The 19,027-nt window shown below is 36.8% G+C and overlaps 1 protein-coding gene across 2 annotated transcripts in view; it reads right to left on the bottom strand.

Annotated features, from left to right (window-relative positions):
- Positions 1-188: 188 nt before the first annotated feature.
- The window catches only part of igdcc4 (immunoglobulin superfamily, DCC subclass, member 4), an 85,184-nt gene continuing 66,345 nt past the window's right edge, over positions 189-19,027 (bottom strand). For both annotated transcript variants that reach the window (XM_058780900.1, XM_058780901.1), the window contains 10 exons: positions 17,842-18,063; positions 17,100-17,198; positions 16,808-16,991; positions 15,092-15,219; positions 13,003-13,170; positions 12,779-12,913; positions 8,949-9,051; positions 6,588-6,810; positions 5,956-6,084; positions 189-4,711 (listed from right to left, as the gene is read on the bottom strand). In XM_058780900.1, coding sequence (XP_058636883.1) covers positions 4,181-4,711; positions 5,956-6,084; positions 6,588-6,810; positions 8,949-9,051; positions 12,779-12,913; positions 13,003-13,170; positions 15,092-15,219; positions 16,808-16,991; positions 17,100-17,198; positions 17,842-18,063 — 1,922 coding nt within the window. In that variant the 3' untranslated portion in view covers positions 189-4,180. The remainder of the gene's footprint in view (positions 4,712-5,955; positions 6,085-6,587; positions 6,811-8,948; positions 9,052-12,778; positions 12,914-13,002; positions 13,171-15,091; positions 15,220-16,807; positions 16,992-17,099; positions 17,199-17,841; positions 18,064-19,027) is intronic.

Here is a 19,027-nt window from a genome sequence, read left to right as displayed (position 1 = left end):
AAATCTGAAGAACCTGTTTCCTTTACTGACATTTAGATACTTTTTCTTGTAAAAGTGACTTTGGTGATTTTAAAAATAAATACTATGTATTTCATAGGGTCTATCCATGTGAAGACGCATAATTCTGAACAGAAAATACATGCAGTACACCTTTGAAGCAGTGGGATATCAAATAATGAGACAAAATCTTTCTTTTTTTTTAAGATGTTTATTTACATAGTACAAGTTTGCAGAGACTTTTCTGCTGCAAATCTCACAGAGACAGTGACAGAAGAACATAAACATTATAATATTATACTGTCCTCCACTGCATCCATCCTTCATCAAACTCTACCCTTCACAGCTCACGTACATGATATAATTGAGTACCAACATTTGATGAGTCATCAGATATAATTTCACTGCATCAATTATTCATAGGGCACATTTGTTCCAGTTAAAATGATTAGATCCAATCTAAGTGAGTAAATTGACACTTTCGTATATATATATATTCTGACTATGAAAAACTGATGCCACAGCGCGGAAAATAAGATCTACAGATCATAGCGCTGTACAGTATAACATTCCTATAGGGGGGGGGGGGTCAAACAATATTGCCCCATCTCAGAAATAGAAACTGAATGGTCAATGAAAGCTCCTTCACCTTTGTCTTAAAACCCTTACAATCTTTAGATTTGATTTTACAAAGACGGCCATGAGAGCATACAAACAAATAACAGACGGACACATGCTGTAATCATACTGGGTTAGTGTAGTTTTGTGTGTGCAGAGACTGATGTTGTGTCTCTCACATTCAACCGACAGATGTCAGAGACCATACTGCTGCTGGTGTTACACAAATGTGTCCACAGTATGTGTGCTGAGAATCTCAGAAAAGCACAGGTCTGCTGGTTTGGGGGCGGGGGATACAAAAAGGGATGAATTCTCACATCACCAGAATAGAAAGGTCACCATGAAGCACCAGAGAAAACAGCTGTTAGAATACATGATTTCTTTAGAAAAATGCCTGTGCATCAGTGTTACTATTTGTTGTTGCTTTTCCCCTGTCATTAAAGCCGACATTTTCCAGGAGGACTGGTGAGGTTTTCACACACACTTGCTTTACATCAGTAAGCAGCTGCATTCCTCCGGAGTTTTTATGCAAAGACAGGGCACCTGAGCAATAAGCACTGATTATACGCACAGTATAAAAATGGCCCATATGCAACCATGTGTCTGTTTTGAGAGGTATGGCTTGACAGGGGAACCTTCTGATCATCTAAACTCTCGTTTCATGCATTTTGCTATTCTCCTCTCTGCAAAAAGATTTATCCACACAAATGACAACCTTTCCATGCTTAATATAGTTAAGCAAAATCCAGCCTGATGCTTCAAAATGAGGTAAAATGAGACAATCAACTCATCTAGTTTAAGAAAACTACTGAAGCCTTTACACATACAGTATGTGCCATGTTTAACTGCAATTAAATTAACAAGCAGCAAATGAGGTATCTGAATTAGAACTTATCCTGAAGGGCTGTTTCCGAACAATTAAATGCATATCTGAGAGTGACAAGACATCTGCTGACCCTGGCAAAACCACAATTTCCTTATTTTTAGACATAACGAGACATTTGCCTCACACATTCCTAATGCTGAAGGTGGGATGTGCTAAACGCTGTAATCTGATTTATAAGACTCTGGAGCAAAGCTAAGACTGCATGTTTGACAACAAACACATCAGAACAGAACAAAAAAGATTTCTGTGACGACGAAACAACCAATTTTTGCAGTTTAAACAGATCCTTTACCCAAAAATGAAAAGTCTGCTACCATATAGCACACAAAAGAAGATATTTTTTTGTCCATATAACGAAAGTCAATGGGGTTCAATGTTGTTTTGGAAACATTCTTCAGAATATCTTCTTTTTTGCAGAAGTAGTAAGTCTTACAGGCTTGGAACGACATGAGGATATGTGAATAATGACAGAATTTTCATTTTCGGGTGAACAGTCCTATTAACACAGAACTGACATGAAGCATATTGAACAAATATGTTATAATCTCAGTAAAAGCATTGACTCTTGTGGTTGTTGTTGCTGTGGACTGGCCACTGTACATTTAGAAGTGTGACAAATGACGACGCGAGTTGCTTACTGTATGCTGTTAAAAAGCAGCCAGAGTAATTCAGACATTCATCATCTTCCTTTCCTACATGATCCGCCCTGAGTTTGGCCTGCTGTACATACAAAAACTGGAATGTTTAAAAGACCATCTTAAAAGTAACCCAGTCTTGCTCAAGCACCAAAGCACTATTCAGAGAAGTTATTGACAATCAGCTGAACTGTGGCGATGACTGAGACTGACTAGACTGAGAGTTGTTGTTGGCATCATGGGCAGTCCTGTTAATGACCTGAAGTACGACGGCAGGATTTTGAAAGTTTGTTGACGTTTCTCTTCCAAAATAACAGCGTTAACATAAAAGTAACTACTTTAAATAAGCATTTAAAATGCATAAAAAGGAAGCGCAACAGACACAGATCCTGCTCTCAGCAGCAATACAACATGTTTTTGCATGGAGGACAAAATTTATTTACAGTTCCAGATGAACTCTAAATGCTGACAGACGCGTGGCCTAAGGACAAAGAATATGGTATGGGACAAGACCTGTCTGAGAGATGGAGGCTATTTCCTAGTTTGGCTGAAAATGTTCTTCTCAGACTCCCTGCGTAGAAGTTCCTGAGAAAAAGAGATGTCTGGCATGTCAACAGGTAGATCTTATGGACACAAACCATGAGGTCTTTAGTTAAACCATGTGGTTAGCCTTCCATTGTGTTTATAACCCTTCATCTGAAGTGTATATTGCAGAAAGTTTTGTTTTCCATAGCAAAGGACTACACAAACAGATGATCACATGCTTGCACACAGGCTAATAATCAGAGACGAAAGTTTCAGTAACCATTACACAAGAATACAGACACAGAGTGAGAAGGGCAGTAGATTCTGCAATTATCCAAAGGCTATGAATCAGACGGCTCAAAATCCGCCCATAAGAAGTTGCCTTCTTAACTATACTCATAAAATCACACAGAAAAAAAAACAAACAAAAAAAAACAATCCTGTAAAGAAATGAGGTAGTGCTGTTGACTGAGAAAAACTTGGAGCATGAATCAGTGTGATGTGTCTTTACAAGTACACTCAGAGTTGAAATGATAGAAAATGTACATGGATTCTTAGTGTTCCTTTTGTATTGTTTTCCTTCATATTTTTTTTCTTCATTTTTGTCATGTTTTTCTACATGTATTTGATACAGCAATCGTGTATGTACAAATGCACCTTGAATTTGAGACTCCTGAGACACTACGCTCCAGTCAGGGAATGTGTGTTTTTATTTATTTGTATTGTATTCGAGTTTGTTTGCACGTGTATGTATGCGAAAGTGTAAGTTAAAGAGACAGTTCTGTCATTTACTCACCCTCAAGTTCTTCCACACCTGTATGATTTTCTCTCTTCTGCAGAGAACAAACAATATTTTTGTCCATGCACAGGTTTGGAGCAATGTGCGGGAGAGTAAATGACAAAATTTTCATTTATGGGTGAACAATCCCTTTAAAAACCAGAATAGGCGGAACTGAAAAATGGTACAAATTTTCAGCAAGAACCGTTTTAAGCACAGATCTGTGTGTGTTTGTGTGTTTATGTGTGGTGACCCTGAGACAGCAGGAGGTGGTACTTTGTGGCAGGGTTATTTTCTCTCCACCCGTTGGCACTGATCTCGGACCGATACGTGACGTTCGTCCCGTGAATGAGTTCTGTTTCCTTGTGTAGGGCTGATTTCAGGATCCTTTGACTTCATCTCTAAGTACGAACACTCTTGACTTCACGTGTGCATGTAAACATATAAACCACTTCAGCACATTCCGTACATGCACACAAAGAGGGGTTAAAGTGTGCCACTGATATGCCCTAAAATGCATATCCATGGATACTAGTGCTAAAAAAATATTCTATATGTACATACATATAAAATAATGGAACCAAAAGGTTGCAATAAAACAGCCGAGAGAAGTGGTGTGCGTGGCTACGAGAAAACTTCAACTTCTCCAGCAGGAAGGTGCCACTCGTTGGTCTCCTCTGTTGGCTTTTTCTGTCCCAGAACTTTGGGAACACCGTTTGTTACGCTTTCCTTCCTTCCAGCTTAGGGGTACACGTAGTTATGCGCCCCTGAGGTAGAATGGACAAGGCCAGAGCTGGCAAAGGATGAGGGGGAAGCTGGGAGACCTGGTGAGGGCAGAACCTTTCCTGTGGGGCACAGTCTGTGGGCCCCGTTCTCCAGGGTCTCAGCCTTTGAACGAAGGGGTTTGGATGAGTGGAAGCCATTGGTAAGCCCCACTCCTTGGTTTTTGGCACCACCCATTGTTGGCTGGCTGAGCCCACTCTCAAATGGTCCATTGTGATTGGACAGTACTTCTGAGATGTGATTGCTTGGGGTCGGAGATGGAGATTGAGTCTCATGGTTGTCCTCGCTGTGGGCATAAGGTGGATGCGGGATTGATGGCGTCGCCTTCTCTCCAGGAGAAGGGTGCTTGGAAGATGGAGACTCGAGAGAGCGCTCCATGTCGCTTTGTGGACCCTGGTCAGCCGTCGTGTTTGACAGCTGTGAATGTACGATGACTTCAGCCTCCACCTGGTTCTTGCTGAGGGAATACAGGCTCTCCACATGCCCGCTCTGAACACAAAAAAACACAACTCTTCAAATGGGGTTTTATTTATAATATGGTTCTAGTTCTTTTTTTAAATGTTGGAATAGGTTATATAAAATAGCTAACAGACCTCTCATTAAGAACTTTATATTTTTCACAATACATGTAGGGAGATTTAGAATCACTTTTATTTTTTTTTAATCAAATAACTGGCATGTTATGCAAATTCATTTGATCAAATGAATCACAGTGAATTACAAATATCAATATTTGCTGAAAAAAGCTCTCAAATGTTAAGGATACTGTATATGATTATATTTTACACTATACCAATCAGAAGTTTTTTGTTGGTAACATTGTTTTTGATTATGCTCACCAAGCCTTCATTTATTTAATTACAAAAACAGTAAAACAGTAAAAAAAAAAATATTTTGTGAAATATTACTACATATATATTATTTTATTTAATATATTTTAAAATATAATTTATTCCTGTGATGGCAAAGCTCAAAACAATGCTGAAAACAGTTCTGAAAACAGCTACCTAATATACATTTTTTTCAGGATTCATTAATGAACAGAAAGTCCAAAAGAACATCTTTAAACAGTCATTTTAATCAGTTTAATGCATCCTTCCTAAATTGATGTATTGATTTCTTTTTAAAAAAAATAAAATAAATAAATCTACATTTTGAGTAGTAGTGTATTTTTTTTATTTTTTAGTTTAAACACTGAATTATAGGGTGAAAATTGGACATCGTGGGTATGGAAGGTGGATGATCACAAACTAAAATGTTAATGAATTTGTGAGGTACACAGTTCAGCACTTTTTCGTTATTAGAAGTGGGAAAACCGATTTTTAAAAATGTCAACAGGGAAATAAAAACCATGATGCTATGAGGAGGAGAGATAGATAAAGGTGTAATTTTATGTGTTAGCTTCCTGCTGCTCCACCATATCTGAGGAGATTTGGAAGGACAGTAATTGGTAAATGGTATGCAGACTTCAGCTTTTCATTTCAAGTGTCACATACTAATTAGCTATGCGTCCTCCCCACTGTCTGCTTAATGGTAATTACTTTCTCTGTACATTTCCCGTCTGTGTGAGGCACAATCTATCAGCCCCATCCCCCATCACACACATTCATAAACACACAAGCAGATGTGCAAGGATAACGTGCATTTCGTAAGATAAAGATGTGATTTCTGTATTTCTATACTGCCTTAGTCACACCATCATTCACAGGAGTTTCTACACTCCTCTGGCTCACCTTACTGTTGCCTGACGGTGGTCCTTCAAGAGCTCCATTGATGAGAGCAGAAGAATCTTCGGTTATAGTATCTCTGTATCTGGTGATCCTATTGGCCCAGTTCCGACTAACAGATCCATTCCAGGCTGGCTGTGTTTGGAGCAGAAAGAGGAAACTGAAAGATTGAAAATACTAAAAGATGAAAGCATTTTCATAGATCAACATCTTTTTTTCAAGACCAACAAGGATGCATGGTTGGGCAAATGGTTCTATGGACCATCAAAATATTGTACTGTAGGTGCTGGCACAGTTAACTACAGTAGTCAAGTCAAGTCACCTTTATTTATATAGCGCTTTTAACAATACAGATTGTGTCAAAGCACTTAACAGTATCAAATTAGAGGATAGTGTGTCAGTAATGTATAATGATAAGATTAAACACTCAATTTTAAATTTTCAGTTAAAGGCATTTCATTATTGAATTCAGAGATGTCATTGTCTAGCTCAGTTTAGTTTAAATAATATCTGTGCAATCAAATCGGCGATAATCGCTAGAAATTAAGTGTCCCCAACTGAGCAAGCCAGAGGCGACAGCGGCAAGGAAGCAAAACTCCCTCTGTGACAGAATGGATACAGTATACAGCAATGCTCACCTTGGATTCTGCAGGGGCATCGTCAGCGCCTTCTACATTAGCCATGAGACTCTGTTCCTCAGTGAGGTCTGTGAGGGGTTTGTTGGGGTCTTGTGCACTAGAGGGCATGAGGGTTTCCAGCTCATGGCAGTCACTGCAGTCAGGCGCAGTAGCAGGCACTGGACGGGCACCCTTCCTGTACTGAGGACTCAGAGAACTCGAGTCAAGTCCACCAGACACATCTCTAAAAGTGACAGAGAGGATGATCATTAAACATCATGTATTGTCTTTTTTATAATGCTAAATTGAATACAAGTGGTGTACACTTCTGTAAGGCCTCGGCACATGAATGCATGTCCCTGAGGCATGATTCTGTGGTATTAATGTAATATACATATACACATACATATAATGAGAGCTCACAGAAGTTTTCAAGGTTTCCAACAATGTCTATAACCAATTCAAACTGTTCAAATTCCCTTCCTCATTACTTTTTAAAGAGACATGATCTATTAGGCACCATAGACTCTGACATACAGCACAAAGCACACAGTGTAACAGCTCTCCGTTCTCTTATTAAACCTATTCTGAAAAAATGTCCCAATTTTACAAAGAGTACATGTTAGGAAAAAAAAATAAAAATAAATATTAGCAAGGATACATTTAATTGACCCAAAGTGACATTAAAAACATTTATAATGACACAAAAGATTTATATTTTGAAATAAATGCAGTTCTTTCTATTCATCAAAGAATACTGAACAAAATTTATCATGGTTTCCACAAAAAATGTTTTATAACATTGATGATTATATATTAAATTGTTATAATATTTCACAATTAACACTTTACTGCATTTTTGATTAAATAAATGCAGACTTGGTAAGCAAAAAATGGGTGTACAGTGTATATACAGTAATTTATTCATGATTATGAATAAAATAATTGTGTTGTTTTGGTGAAAAATCTAAATTTATGTGGTTAAATTATCAATGTATTCCAATCTGTGATATTAAAAGATTTGTAATATCACCAATCAAATAAGTAATAAAATACATTTAGATTGTTAATGTTTTGAACATTTCTTCATATTTTACTTTATCAAATCACAGGAACAGTGTATGCAACTGTGAAATTGCAACCACACCCTCCCAAAAATCTTACTGCTTTCAATGTTCCTAATTTTACTGTACATGGCGAATGTTAAAGAACCAGTCCTTTTATCTAATGAGCTTGGTCGCAGTTTCACAGCTGGAAGTTCCACTAAACTCCCCAGCCAAGAGTCTGACGAGTACATATTAACTCAGCTTCACACAGCTTGTCAAATCTCCCACCCATTAATGTCAATGTATACTTATGTGAAAGCTTTGAAATGTAAAGGTCACACGTGTATAATGGAGACACGATGCTCTATTCAGCCTCTGTTAACCAATAATCGCTGCAGCTGACCACAATTCTCAGAACAAGGTGAAATGAGTTTGCCTCTCTCATTCTCTAAATGCAAAAGCCCAGCAGACTCAATCTGCCTCTGTGGCTGTTCATTAAACCAGAAGAGCTCTAATAGACCAAGAGCAATCAGCCATGACTCTCTGTCATTCAGCTCTCAATACCCCACATCTGCCACATCTGCTTCAGACACACACACGCTTGCACACACACTGTGTGATTGAGTGTTGTTATTCACCCATGTCTCATTCCAGATTGAAGGAACATCCAAAAGGTCCTTGAAACTTTCAAAATTTGAATATAATTTGGGGAGGCTTTTCACTGCAGCTCGTTTGTCATTAAAAGCCTTCGGGGAAAACAGATTTCTGCCTAAGCTGTAATTGTTGCAGCATTTTTCTGTGTTGAAGGAATAAATCATTTAACAATAAAAAGACATTTTAAGAGTCAGTGGGTTCAATAAGTCAGTGGGTTCCCATTCAGTGATAGACAGTGTTATTTTAGTATTATTAATATACTAGTTATCATTTTGAATGAGATTTTATTTTTATATTTTCAGTCTTAGTTTAAATTTTTAATTGTATTTCTAATTTTGTCATGTGCTTTATCATTTTTTATTATTTGTTTGTTTTTATACTTCTATATTGCTTTAACTTATTTGCCAAGGCAGTTTCATTTTTATTTTATTTTTATTTACATTTTATTTTATTTCATCTTTATTTACATTTCAGAAAAAAAATTTATTTAGAATTTTGTTATCATTTAGTTAATTTAGTTATTGTATGGACAAAAGCAGAAGAAACATTACATATATATTTGTTCCACACAATAAAGCCATACATATGAATCATGACAGAATTTTCAATTTTGGGTGAACCATTTATAACCAATGGAGCAATCTAAATGTGTGGATCTTACAGAGTTTAAACAGGAACATACCGTGTTTTTCCATTGCGGAAACTGACACACATGCAGAGCAGGATGCAGAGCAGACCAAGACACACTCCAACTATGATACCAGTCACAGCATGGATATCCAGCTCTGCAGGAGAGTGATACAGTGAAAGAGAGAGGAGGAGGCAGAAGGAGAAAAACAGACAGAGAAAGACAGCAGAGTGGAAATAGCAAAAGAGAGAGAGAGAATGCATACAAGTGTAGAAATCAGTCAGCGAGTAATTATACATAATTAAACTTCATAGTAATTCAATACAACTGAATTATGCTTAAGCATAATAATGAAATATTAATTATAACACAATGTGTTATATTAATTAAAAGTCATTATACGACTGGTGTATGTAAGTCTGTGTGAATTTCTGTGGCCAACTCCCCACAGACGGTGTGTGTGTGTGTGTGTGTGTGAGGCTGGACTGAATCACTTCACACTCCCTGTGGGAGTGCTATTAATTGAGTGTCAGTGATGGGCAGAGGCAGATGGCAGTCTCTACACACACACACACACCCACACACCTGTGACGCCACATGCAGATTCAGTGAAACTTAACTGGCATTATAAACAAGGGTTTTCTTTGCCAAAGCAATAGAAAATATTTCAATCATGACAACTCTGAAGATTTTAGCATGGTGATGGATATGACAATGTTAATGTATTTGGTCTTGGCGGAATAAATCTACGCTGCTGCTGAATTGCTGCTGCTGTTGGTTATTGCTGTTATTGATTATTGCTGCTGCTGCTGCAAGCAAGTACAGGAACTTGTTACTGCCAATGCACATGGCGATACGGTGCCGTGAGTATTTAAGACATACTGCTGCTGCACAAATAGCATATAAAATAACCCGTAGCAGATCTATACAGGTGGAGCTGGGGAAGGTGGAGGGTTTCAGAGAAACTCTGAAGTGTGCTGCAGGAATCTCAAGTGAATGCTAGCTAGCCATTTAAATGCAAGGCAGTAAGCTCATTAGCTGCATATGCAGCATGAACCAATCAGCTTGTGCCAAGTCGTTTAACTCTCTAAATATCATCTGAATATATCTGAATATCATGTTACGTTAACAACCCGTCAGCCTGCGCCATCTCGAGTTTCATGACTGAACTACATATTATATACACCTAAAGATATATACAAGAACAGGTTCATGTTTGTGAGCTACAAGCTTCCATTTTCTGATAGCAAATGTTCACATATCAGTCAAGTTTTCTATAGTTTAAAGAGTATTGCAAGGCCATAGGTTTCATTCAGTTGATTGTATACCTTGAATGCGGTGTATGTATCTTTGGATAAAAGCATCTACCAAAGGCACCAAAGTGTAAATGTAACTTAAATGCATAAATGTATTACATAAATGTAAAGATTCTGAGGTTTCAATTAATAGCTAGGAGATTGATTATTTTATATTTCCATTGAAAATCTTTGTGGTGGTTTGAAAAATCTCTCTCTCTAACGGTCTACTTACACAAAAACAAATTTTCAACGTAAAAACAGTAAAAATGTTTTTTATGATTTTGAAAGAAGTCTCTTATGCTCACAAAGATGCATTTATTTGATCAAAAATACAGTAAAAACTGTAATATTGTGAAATATTAGGGTACAACGGGGCTAAAGGCATACCTTAAGAAAAAATGTGCTATTCACTGCATTAATGGAGCAACAGATTTTGTGTGAAATAAATCATTCAAGTTGTTTATTTTGTTTAAAAATCTTATAAATGTATGAGGTGGCAAGAGGGGCCTTTTTCCCCACACACGGGGTAAAAGGCCCACCAACATGGGGTAAAAGGCACATGGTGTCATGAGTCCGGGTCCGCAATGATCCCTCTCACCACCAGAGGTCGCCACTTCCCGTCTTCCCGGACTCAATTACCATTACTCCACACACCTGCCACTCATCACCTCCCAGCTGTTCCCCATCACCATGGACTATTTATACACCTCACTCCCGCTACTCTGTCTGGTGAAATAATAATTGTTCGTTGTTTGTTGTAGTTGCTGTTCTGACTCTGGGGATACATGCACTGTGTTGCCGTTTCATGTATCCCACTCCTTTACCTGTTTTGTTTTTGCCCTGTTGGCTTTTTCGTTGGTTATTAAAGTGGTTTTTCCCTGCATCTGGACCCAGACCTTGTTCCTTCCTTGCACATCCCTACCGTGCCGTGACGCATGGTATTGATACAAATACTTCAGCTAAAATAATGTTTTTTAAAAAAAATAATGTCTAAATTAATACTTGTTCAAAACAATCACTTTAGCAAAGTTTGTACTATTTTCTGCTTATTTTGAAAAATAAAAGAATACATTTTTGTTCAATAAATATGTCGTTAAAATGTTAATATAAAAAAATATATTTTAAAATACAGAAACAAAATAATTTTAAGACCCTGAACGCACTGAAGGAGATCCCATAATAATTGAATATATATTTACAGTAGTAACAAACAAATTATATTTTATTATATATGATTAATATCATGTTTTTAATTATGATGGTTTCATTCTAAACATGGTGATTATCTCTAATATGGACACCCAACATAATATATGATATTTACCAGATGAATCTAACCATGTCATGTCAACAAATGGAAAAGACAGTTATCTATTAATTATTATGTTAATTACTGTGCCTTTTAGCCCCAACAGCAGGGGCACTTTTTTTTTTTACCTCAAACCATACTTTTACATATTCTTTCGTTATTTAAAAACTGTTGCTTTAATTATCTTAAACAAAACTGAAAATTGTTAAGAAGACCTTTGTCTCAAAATATATGCATTAATTTTAGTGATTCTCATTTGCTACTTAAATCTACAACATTAAAAACAATGATAAAATATTAGATCAAGTAAACACAGAATCAGCTTTGCGCTGCTGCGCGCGATCGCGTCAAAGATCATAAATAAACACGTGCATCTTGAAAAGCGGATGTTTTGGAAAGTGCTACGCCACGTTTTTGTGCCATCTAGTGGTTTAGATGAAAATAATATGATTCTTTATGCTCTTAATGAAAAGCCTTTAACATACTTTGGTTAAAATTTCTCAATGGTAGTGTAAAACAACACCATTTTTACCTTGTCAAAATCAGCTCTTTTTTCAGCAACCTGTTTTAGTCCATGTTCCTTTAAATGCTAATGAGCGCTGCTGACCCCACCCCTCTCTTCCGTGGGGTGACGAGCCGTTCTCATGAGACTGTTTACTTCAGCCGCGGAACTGGCTAACTAGCTTGTTATTAGGAAAGGCGATTTGCAAAGATACATAAAAGAACCTTATATTCGCTTCTTCTGTAGGTGAGGCTGGATCACGAATGATTCGCGCAAACATAAACGCATTTAGGTAGAACGGGGGGCCCATTCCCTTCAAAAACAAAGGTAATCCACTGCATCTTCTGTGGCTCAGATGTCTGGAGTAAATGACGACTGCTATGTTCATTATTAGCCTACATCCAACAACAGAACACTGTTGTCTACTCCTGCTCTGGCGTCAAAACAATGGCAGACTGATGACAGCTCACTCAGGGCGGGTCTAAGGTAAAACACCAGTGTCAATCAACAATTGTGGGAGGGGCCTGGGTCTGTGTGACATCACACAGACAGGCATCTGAGAATGGCTTAATGTGAGAAAGGAGAAATGATTTAAAGAGATTAAAAACAAAAACACTGGGTGAATCTTTATCATTATAGGGTGGTTGTGTACACACACTGCCAACACACATTTCAGTTCAAACAACTCGTAAAAGTGAATGTCGCATCCGATGACCCCTTTTTAAAAAAAAATACTATACAAATAGTGTGAAAACTTTTACATACACATACACACCATATTTCTTTGGAGGAGTATAGACATCTTTCACAGGGGAATATGGTCCCACCCCAACTTCAGTACAGGCCCCCATCTTAAAATAATAACGTGTCCCACTCATCAGGCCTTGGACCTCTGCACTAGTAACAGAACCTAATAAAAGAGAATGAGACAAAGAGAGATTTATAAGAGACAATAATTCTCATATGAAATACAGTACCATGTGCTCTCTGTAGATTTACCATCATGTGTGAGGTTTATCCACAGTTGATCTGGATGGCTGATGTTGCCACTGTAGAGGATCCAGTAGGTCAAAATGACACCATTTGGCTCCAGTGGAGGGCGCCAGCTCACCAGAACAGAGTATGAGTCTAGTGCACTCAACTGCATATCCAGAGGAGAGGAGGGTCCTGTGGTAAAAACACACACAAGACACCAAATAGGAAAGGGGAAGCATATTAAGAATGTTTTTATTCTGAATCATCTGAATTAAACACAACCTTCAAAATGAATTGTGCATTAATTAAAAACTTTACCCATTATTTTAGAGTACTCGGACTTAAAAGGGACATCGAATGCCCATTTCCCACAAGTTAGTATGATTCTTTAGGGTTTTCATGAAATGTCTGCAAAATACTTTGGTTAAAATTCCTCAATGCTCATGTAAAACAACACCCTTTTTACCTTGTTAAAAACAGCTCTGTTCACAGCAAGCCGTTTCTGTGCATGTCTTTTTAAATGCTAATGAGCTACTGTTCACCCCGCCCCTTTCTTCTGTTTTTTTTTTTTTTTTGTGTATTTTTTGGTGCATTACCATCAAAAACAAAACTAATCCACTGCGTCCTCAGTGGCTCTGATGTTGAGAGAAAATTAAGACTCTTGTGTTCACTTTTACATCCAACTGCAAAGCACCTGCATTGCTCACGAGACATTGCTGTCACTTGAAAGCACGGAGAAAATGGCAGACGGCATACAACTGGCTGAGGGCGGAAATATGCAAATAGGGGACAGTCCATCAGCAATCGTGGGCGGTCAAAATGAAAATGAAAATGAAAATGTCTTAAATTGAGACTTTAGGTTTTTGGGGATTTAAAAAAAAAAGCAGCAAATAGAGTTTGATCATTGAAAGTTAGTCGTGTCCACACTCTACTAAAACATTTATTTGCATCCGATGTCCCCTTTAAAGTAATGAGGCATTTACCGTGGTACGTCAGGGTGCAGTACTTTCAAAAATGCCATGGGAATATTTTGTTGTAAGTGTTCTCTGAATGCTCTAATATAACTCTAAAATATCATTTATTTTTTATTGCTTTTTAAAGTTTCAGCCCATGAAAGGGCGTTATCAGATCAATAAATGAAATAAATAAACTAAACTAGCTGACACACTGGTGCAATACTAGTTATTGATATCTGCTGCAAAGTACCAAAACAAAATGGTGACCACAGAAATGTAATACATATACCTTAAAAAACAAAACTTGAAGGTACACAGCTTTAACAAAAAATAAATAAAAATAAATCATACTATCAACAAATAGTGAGACCTCATTTTGTGTTTTATGTTAAATTTGATTTTGAAAGCAATCTCTATTGTATGCCTGATCTATTGAATTCTTGTGTGCTGGCTGCTAACACAAAAAATATTGAAAAAACAAAAAGTGTTCAGCAAGAAAGCCACATTTAAAGGTTTGTGATGTTATAGTGGTCTCAGCATGTGCAGTCTGGGAGATTTGAGGAGATACCACGAGTATCAGTTTTTTTTTTAGAGGGAAAGGTCTTTTTTTAAGTGCCCACACTTTCTCCCCCCTCAAGAGTAGATAAAGCTCCTCTCAGTTAGTCTGACACTAAATCGCTGTGGCAACATGCCCCTCCCCGCCATCACTTGGCTAGACTGACTGACAAGCTGAAAGACTCTTGGCCAACAAGAGGGGCAATTCCATCTGGGCTTTTAATTAAAGCCAATTATCTCCTTACGCCTCTCCCTATTAATCCCCTAACTGTTAACCTAACACAAACACACTGACTCACACTAACCCACACAACTCACACACTCACAATACACTCACAAATACGTATTCATTCATCACTTCCCACTCAAAAAAACCCCTACAGACACTCACGCTTGTGTATACACACAACAACTAAAGCTCTCGCTCCCGCACGAACAAACACAAGACAGAGTGTGAACTCTGCCAGATTTACCCATGTGATTTACTCATGTGAAAAAGAGAATAAAAGACCATATAACACCTTCATACTTCATAAAACTTTCATTTTCACATATATTAGGTAGAAAGGTTCTTTTACAGCACTGAAAAGGGCTGCACTCACTGTCTGGAAGTGTGGACTCTTCCACTGTGCTGCTGAAAGGGCCACTCATATCAGCTCCATTAGACTGCACAGCAATTTCATAGCTGGTGAAGGGCTTTAGTGATTCCAGTAAAATCTCCTGAGAAGAGCTGAAATACAATGAGATACAGAAGAATACAGTAAGAGGACTGGTTGACTGATAAAGGAGTCAATTAGTGCTATCTAGAGCAGTGTGGCTTAAATAAATAATTCAAAAGTTTGGTTAAAAAAAAAAAAAGTAGTAATGTTTTTGAAAGAAGTCTCTTATGTTTACCAAGGCTGCATTTATTTGATCAAAAATACAGTAAAACATTAATATTGTGCAATATTATTACAATTTAAAATAATTAGAAAAATAAATAGAAAAAAAATCTGCTGTAATTTATGTATAAATAATAATTTATGAATAAATGTAATTTATTCCTGTGATGGCAAAGCTTAATTTTCAGCATTCATTACAGTCTTCAGTGTCACATGACCCATCTGAAATCATTCTAATACGCTGTTTTGGTGCTCAAGAAACTTTTGTTATTATTATCAATGTTAAAAACGGTTGTGCTGCTTAATATTTTTGTGTAAACTGTAATATATGTTTTTTCCCAGGATTCTTTGATGAAAAGAATATTTAGTAACATTATAAATGTCTTTACTGTCACTTTTGATTAATGTCTGATCAGTCATTTATCATAAAAAATATAACAAAATATATGTGAGAGAGAAAAATTATAGGAAATAATTTTTGGAATTTTGGTAATTTTTTAAACCAATGGCAATGTCGAAAACACTAAATATTGGCAAATAATTGCTGGACGAATGAACGCATGAGTAAGAGTGTGTTTATTTCACAATGATTGTTTATGATCTGTCTATACAAGTGGTCGCCAACCCGTGGAGCGTGATCGACTGGGAGTCGAGCTTTATCACTGTCCCAGTAGATCCCGAAAATAACAGTAAAATTTCTCCATTTTTGTACTCATTTGTCTGTTGTTTTCAGGATCTACTGGGACAGTGATAAAGAAAAATACATTGTGCCTGAGTTTGTAAACAGGACATTAACAGAGGCCAGAGATGCTGAATACGGACACAAAGAGGAGAAAATACTGTAGCAGGCAGAGCAGCTCACAGTTCACGATGGTAGACATATAGGAAGAAAATATAAATGTTGAATTGGGGTGTGGGATTATATTAATACATCACTGAAGGCAACTGACTGTTTTGAGAAAAGTTTAGATGGCAATGCCATTTTCTTCTTTTACCACCGTATAAAGTAGTATTTATAAGCGCAGCTCTGCTTTGTTTACAGCTGTTCAATAAGCGCCACCTGCTGTTCAATCAGTCCGTCTTCTGTTTTTGTTTCATGCAGATATTTTATGAAGCATAACTTCACAAAGCTAAAGTCAGACCATTCTGTTTTTGCTTTAAATCCTGAAATTATACATGATTTCAAATGTCAACAGATATTTTTGTTTAAGGTCAGTTTGCTTGTTATAGAGCAAATAACCAATAAATAAATTTGCTTAAAAACAAAAATCAGCAACCAGTATCATTATCGGCCAATTTGCTAGATTTAAAAAAAAAAAAGTGCAGAAAAGTCGGTAGATCTTGTCTTTCATAAAGGCTGAAGTCAGGGATCTTGGGCTTAAAAAGGTTGGTGACCACTGGTCTATACATTACCGTTATTGTGTATATGCCTGGTACCTGGTATAGTAAGAGACCAGCGATGCATTGCGTATTCCTGCGGGGCTGCAGCGTATAGTGTAGTTGATGATTCGCACATTGCTAAAGTGCGGTTTCTCCCAGCGGAGCCAGATAGAGGTGGAACTGTTCGCACGAGCTCTAACGCTGATGGGTGGCAATGGTGGGAGAGAGTCTGTCGTCCGCACTAAGAAAACGACACACACACACACACACACACACACACACAAATTTAGTCCGATTTAAATCTACAGGACAGCTAGGTATGATTTGATCTCATCACAACCACACGCACCTCGTGTGAGCTTCTCTGTTCTGCCCTTCCAGACAGCAGGATAACCGTCAGTCTGTTTATTAAACGCCCAAACTTTCACCTCATACAGCTGATCAGGAGCTGAAACAATCAGGCAAAAAAAACTTCACATGCTCATACTGTAAAACATGCTAGTCTAGGCCAGTGTTATTTTAGTATCATTAAGATGAACAATTGATATATAATAATTAGAATAATGTTTTTATATATATTTTCATTTTAGTGAAAGTTTTAGAAATTTTGTCATTTTAAACTTAATATACTGTATAGTTTTTTGAAGCATATTTCAGTTTAAGTAGTAGTTATTTTAATGCTAAATGAAAATGAAAAATACTGCTTTGGCAACTATCTGAAGTTTATTTTTTTATATTTTATTTTATTTAACAATGAAAAGTATTCTTTATGGCTTTAGTTTCAGTTAACTATATTAACCCTGGTATAGACTGATCTGTTGAGCAAAAATTGCATGAAAATACTGTCTGAAGTCATGGGCAATCAGCCAATACAGCCCAAGCTGATCTTCAGTTTTTCCTTTCTCAGATCCTTTCATAACTGCTGACAGTGACAGAGAGTCACTATCCACTAAGCACATCCAAAAATACAGTCCTTGCATTTAGCATCAAATGAGCTGCTGCGTAAAAGTGGCTTTTATATTAGAAATGCAGTTTCAAGTATATTTGTGTGTGAGAGTATAGTTTATGTGAAGTTACTGCTCAACTCGCACCAAGGCCTGTGACCTCATGGTGTTTCACTCTCTTCCTCAGTTTGATCTGTTGAATCCTTTCATTGATCATAGGCTTCTCCTCACTGGGCAGCTCCTCTACATCCAATTCCTGCCAGGAAAGCTTATAACCGGTGATCTGAGTATGATTGGGTGGTGGCTGCCATGTGACATGGAGGGAATGCATTTTGGCTCTCACTTTGAGCTCAGTGGGAGCAAAGAGCACTGGGAAAGACAACAGAAGGAGTTAGTGAGAACGGCGGTGTACTTCGTTTGAGCATTCTGGCAGGGCAGTACACAAGCAGTGGCGCCTCCAGGACAGTTTTAATGAAGGATGCTGAAAATTGCATACAAATTAAACTAGTATTTTAAACATCCAAAAAGAAGCCTGCAAACTTAACCAACTACAAAAATTCATGTGGATCAGAATTATTAGATTATTTTTTTTCCCCACATTTAACCTCCCATTTAAGCTTTAAGAATAGACCATGGGAAACAGCTAAAAATGAGAAAATCCTAATAATTTAGCTTCAAATAATTTACTTGATTTAATTTTATAAGACAAAAAAATAAAATAATTAAAACTAAGATCATATAAATTAAATAATATAACAATATAATTAAATAAAATAATTCAAATAATAAATAATTCAAAACGGCTATGGATGAACAGAAGATACACATCTTCATTATCAGATTTTATGATAAAATTAGCATAACATCCATTAGTATTCAAAATTTTGGGTACAATATGATTTTTGGTAAAAATAATAATAATACTTTTATTTAGCAGTGACACATTATATTGACCAAAAGGGACAGCAAATACATTTATAATGTTACAAAAGATTCTTATTTTAAATAAGTGGCAGTTTTTTAAAAACTTTCTATATGATAATTTCCACAAAAATATTAAGCAGCACAAATGTTTTCAACAATGATAATAACAATAAATTATTCTTGAGCAACAAAGCAGCATACTGAAGACTGGAGCAAAGACCATCACAAGAATACATTTACATTTTTATTTTGTAAAATATTTTACTGTTTATGTTTTTTTTTAATCAGATTTTTATCAAATGCAGCGTTGAACAGTAATGCATTTAGGACTTTGTGCTTGACTATAGATTTGAACTTTGTGCCAGGGCAGACAAGATCTAAACAACACACAAAAAATTACTAGCATAAA

The sequence above is a fragment of the Onychostoma macrolepis genome, chromosome 07, assembly GCF_012432095.1.
Source record: "Onychostoma macrolepis isolate SWU-2019 chromosome 07, ASM1243209v1, whole genome shotgun sequence".
Taxonomy (NCBI): Eukaryota; Metazoa; Chordata; class Actinopteri; order Cypriniformes; family Cyprinidae; genus Onychostoma; species Onychostoma macrolepis.
Note: the sequence above shows the minus strand (reverse complement) of the source record. Positions and strands in the feature narration are given on the sequence as shown.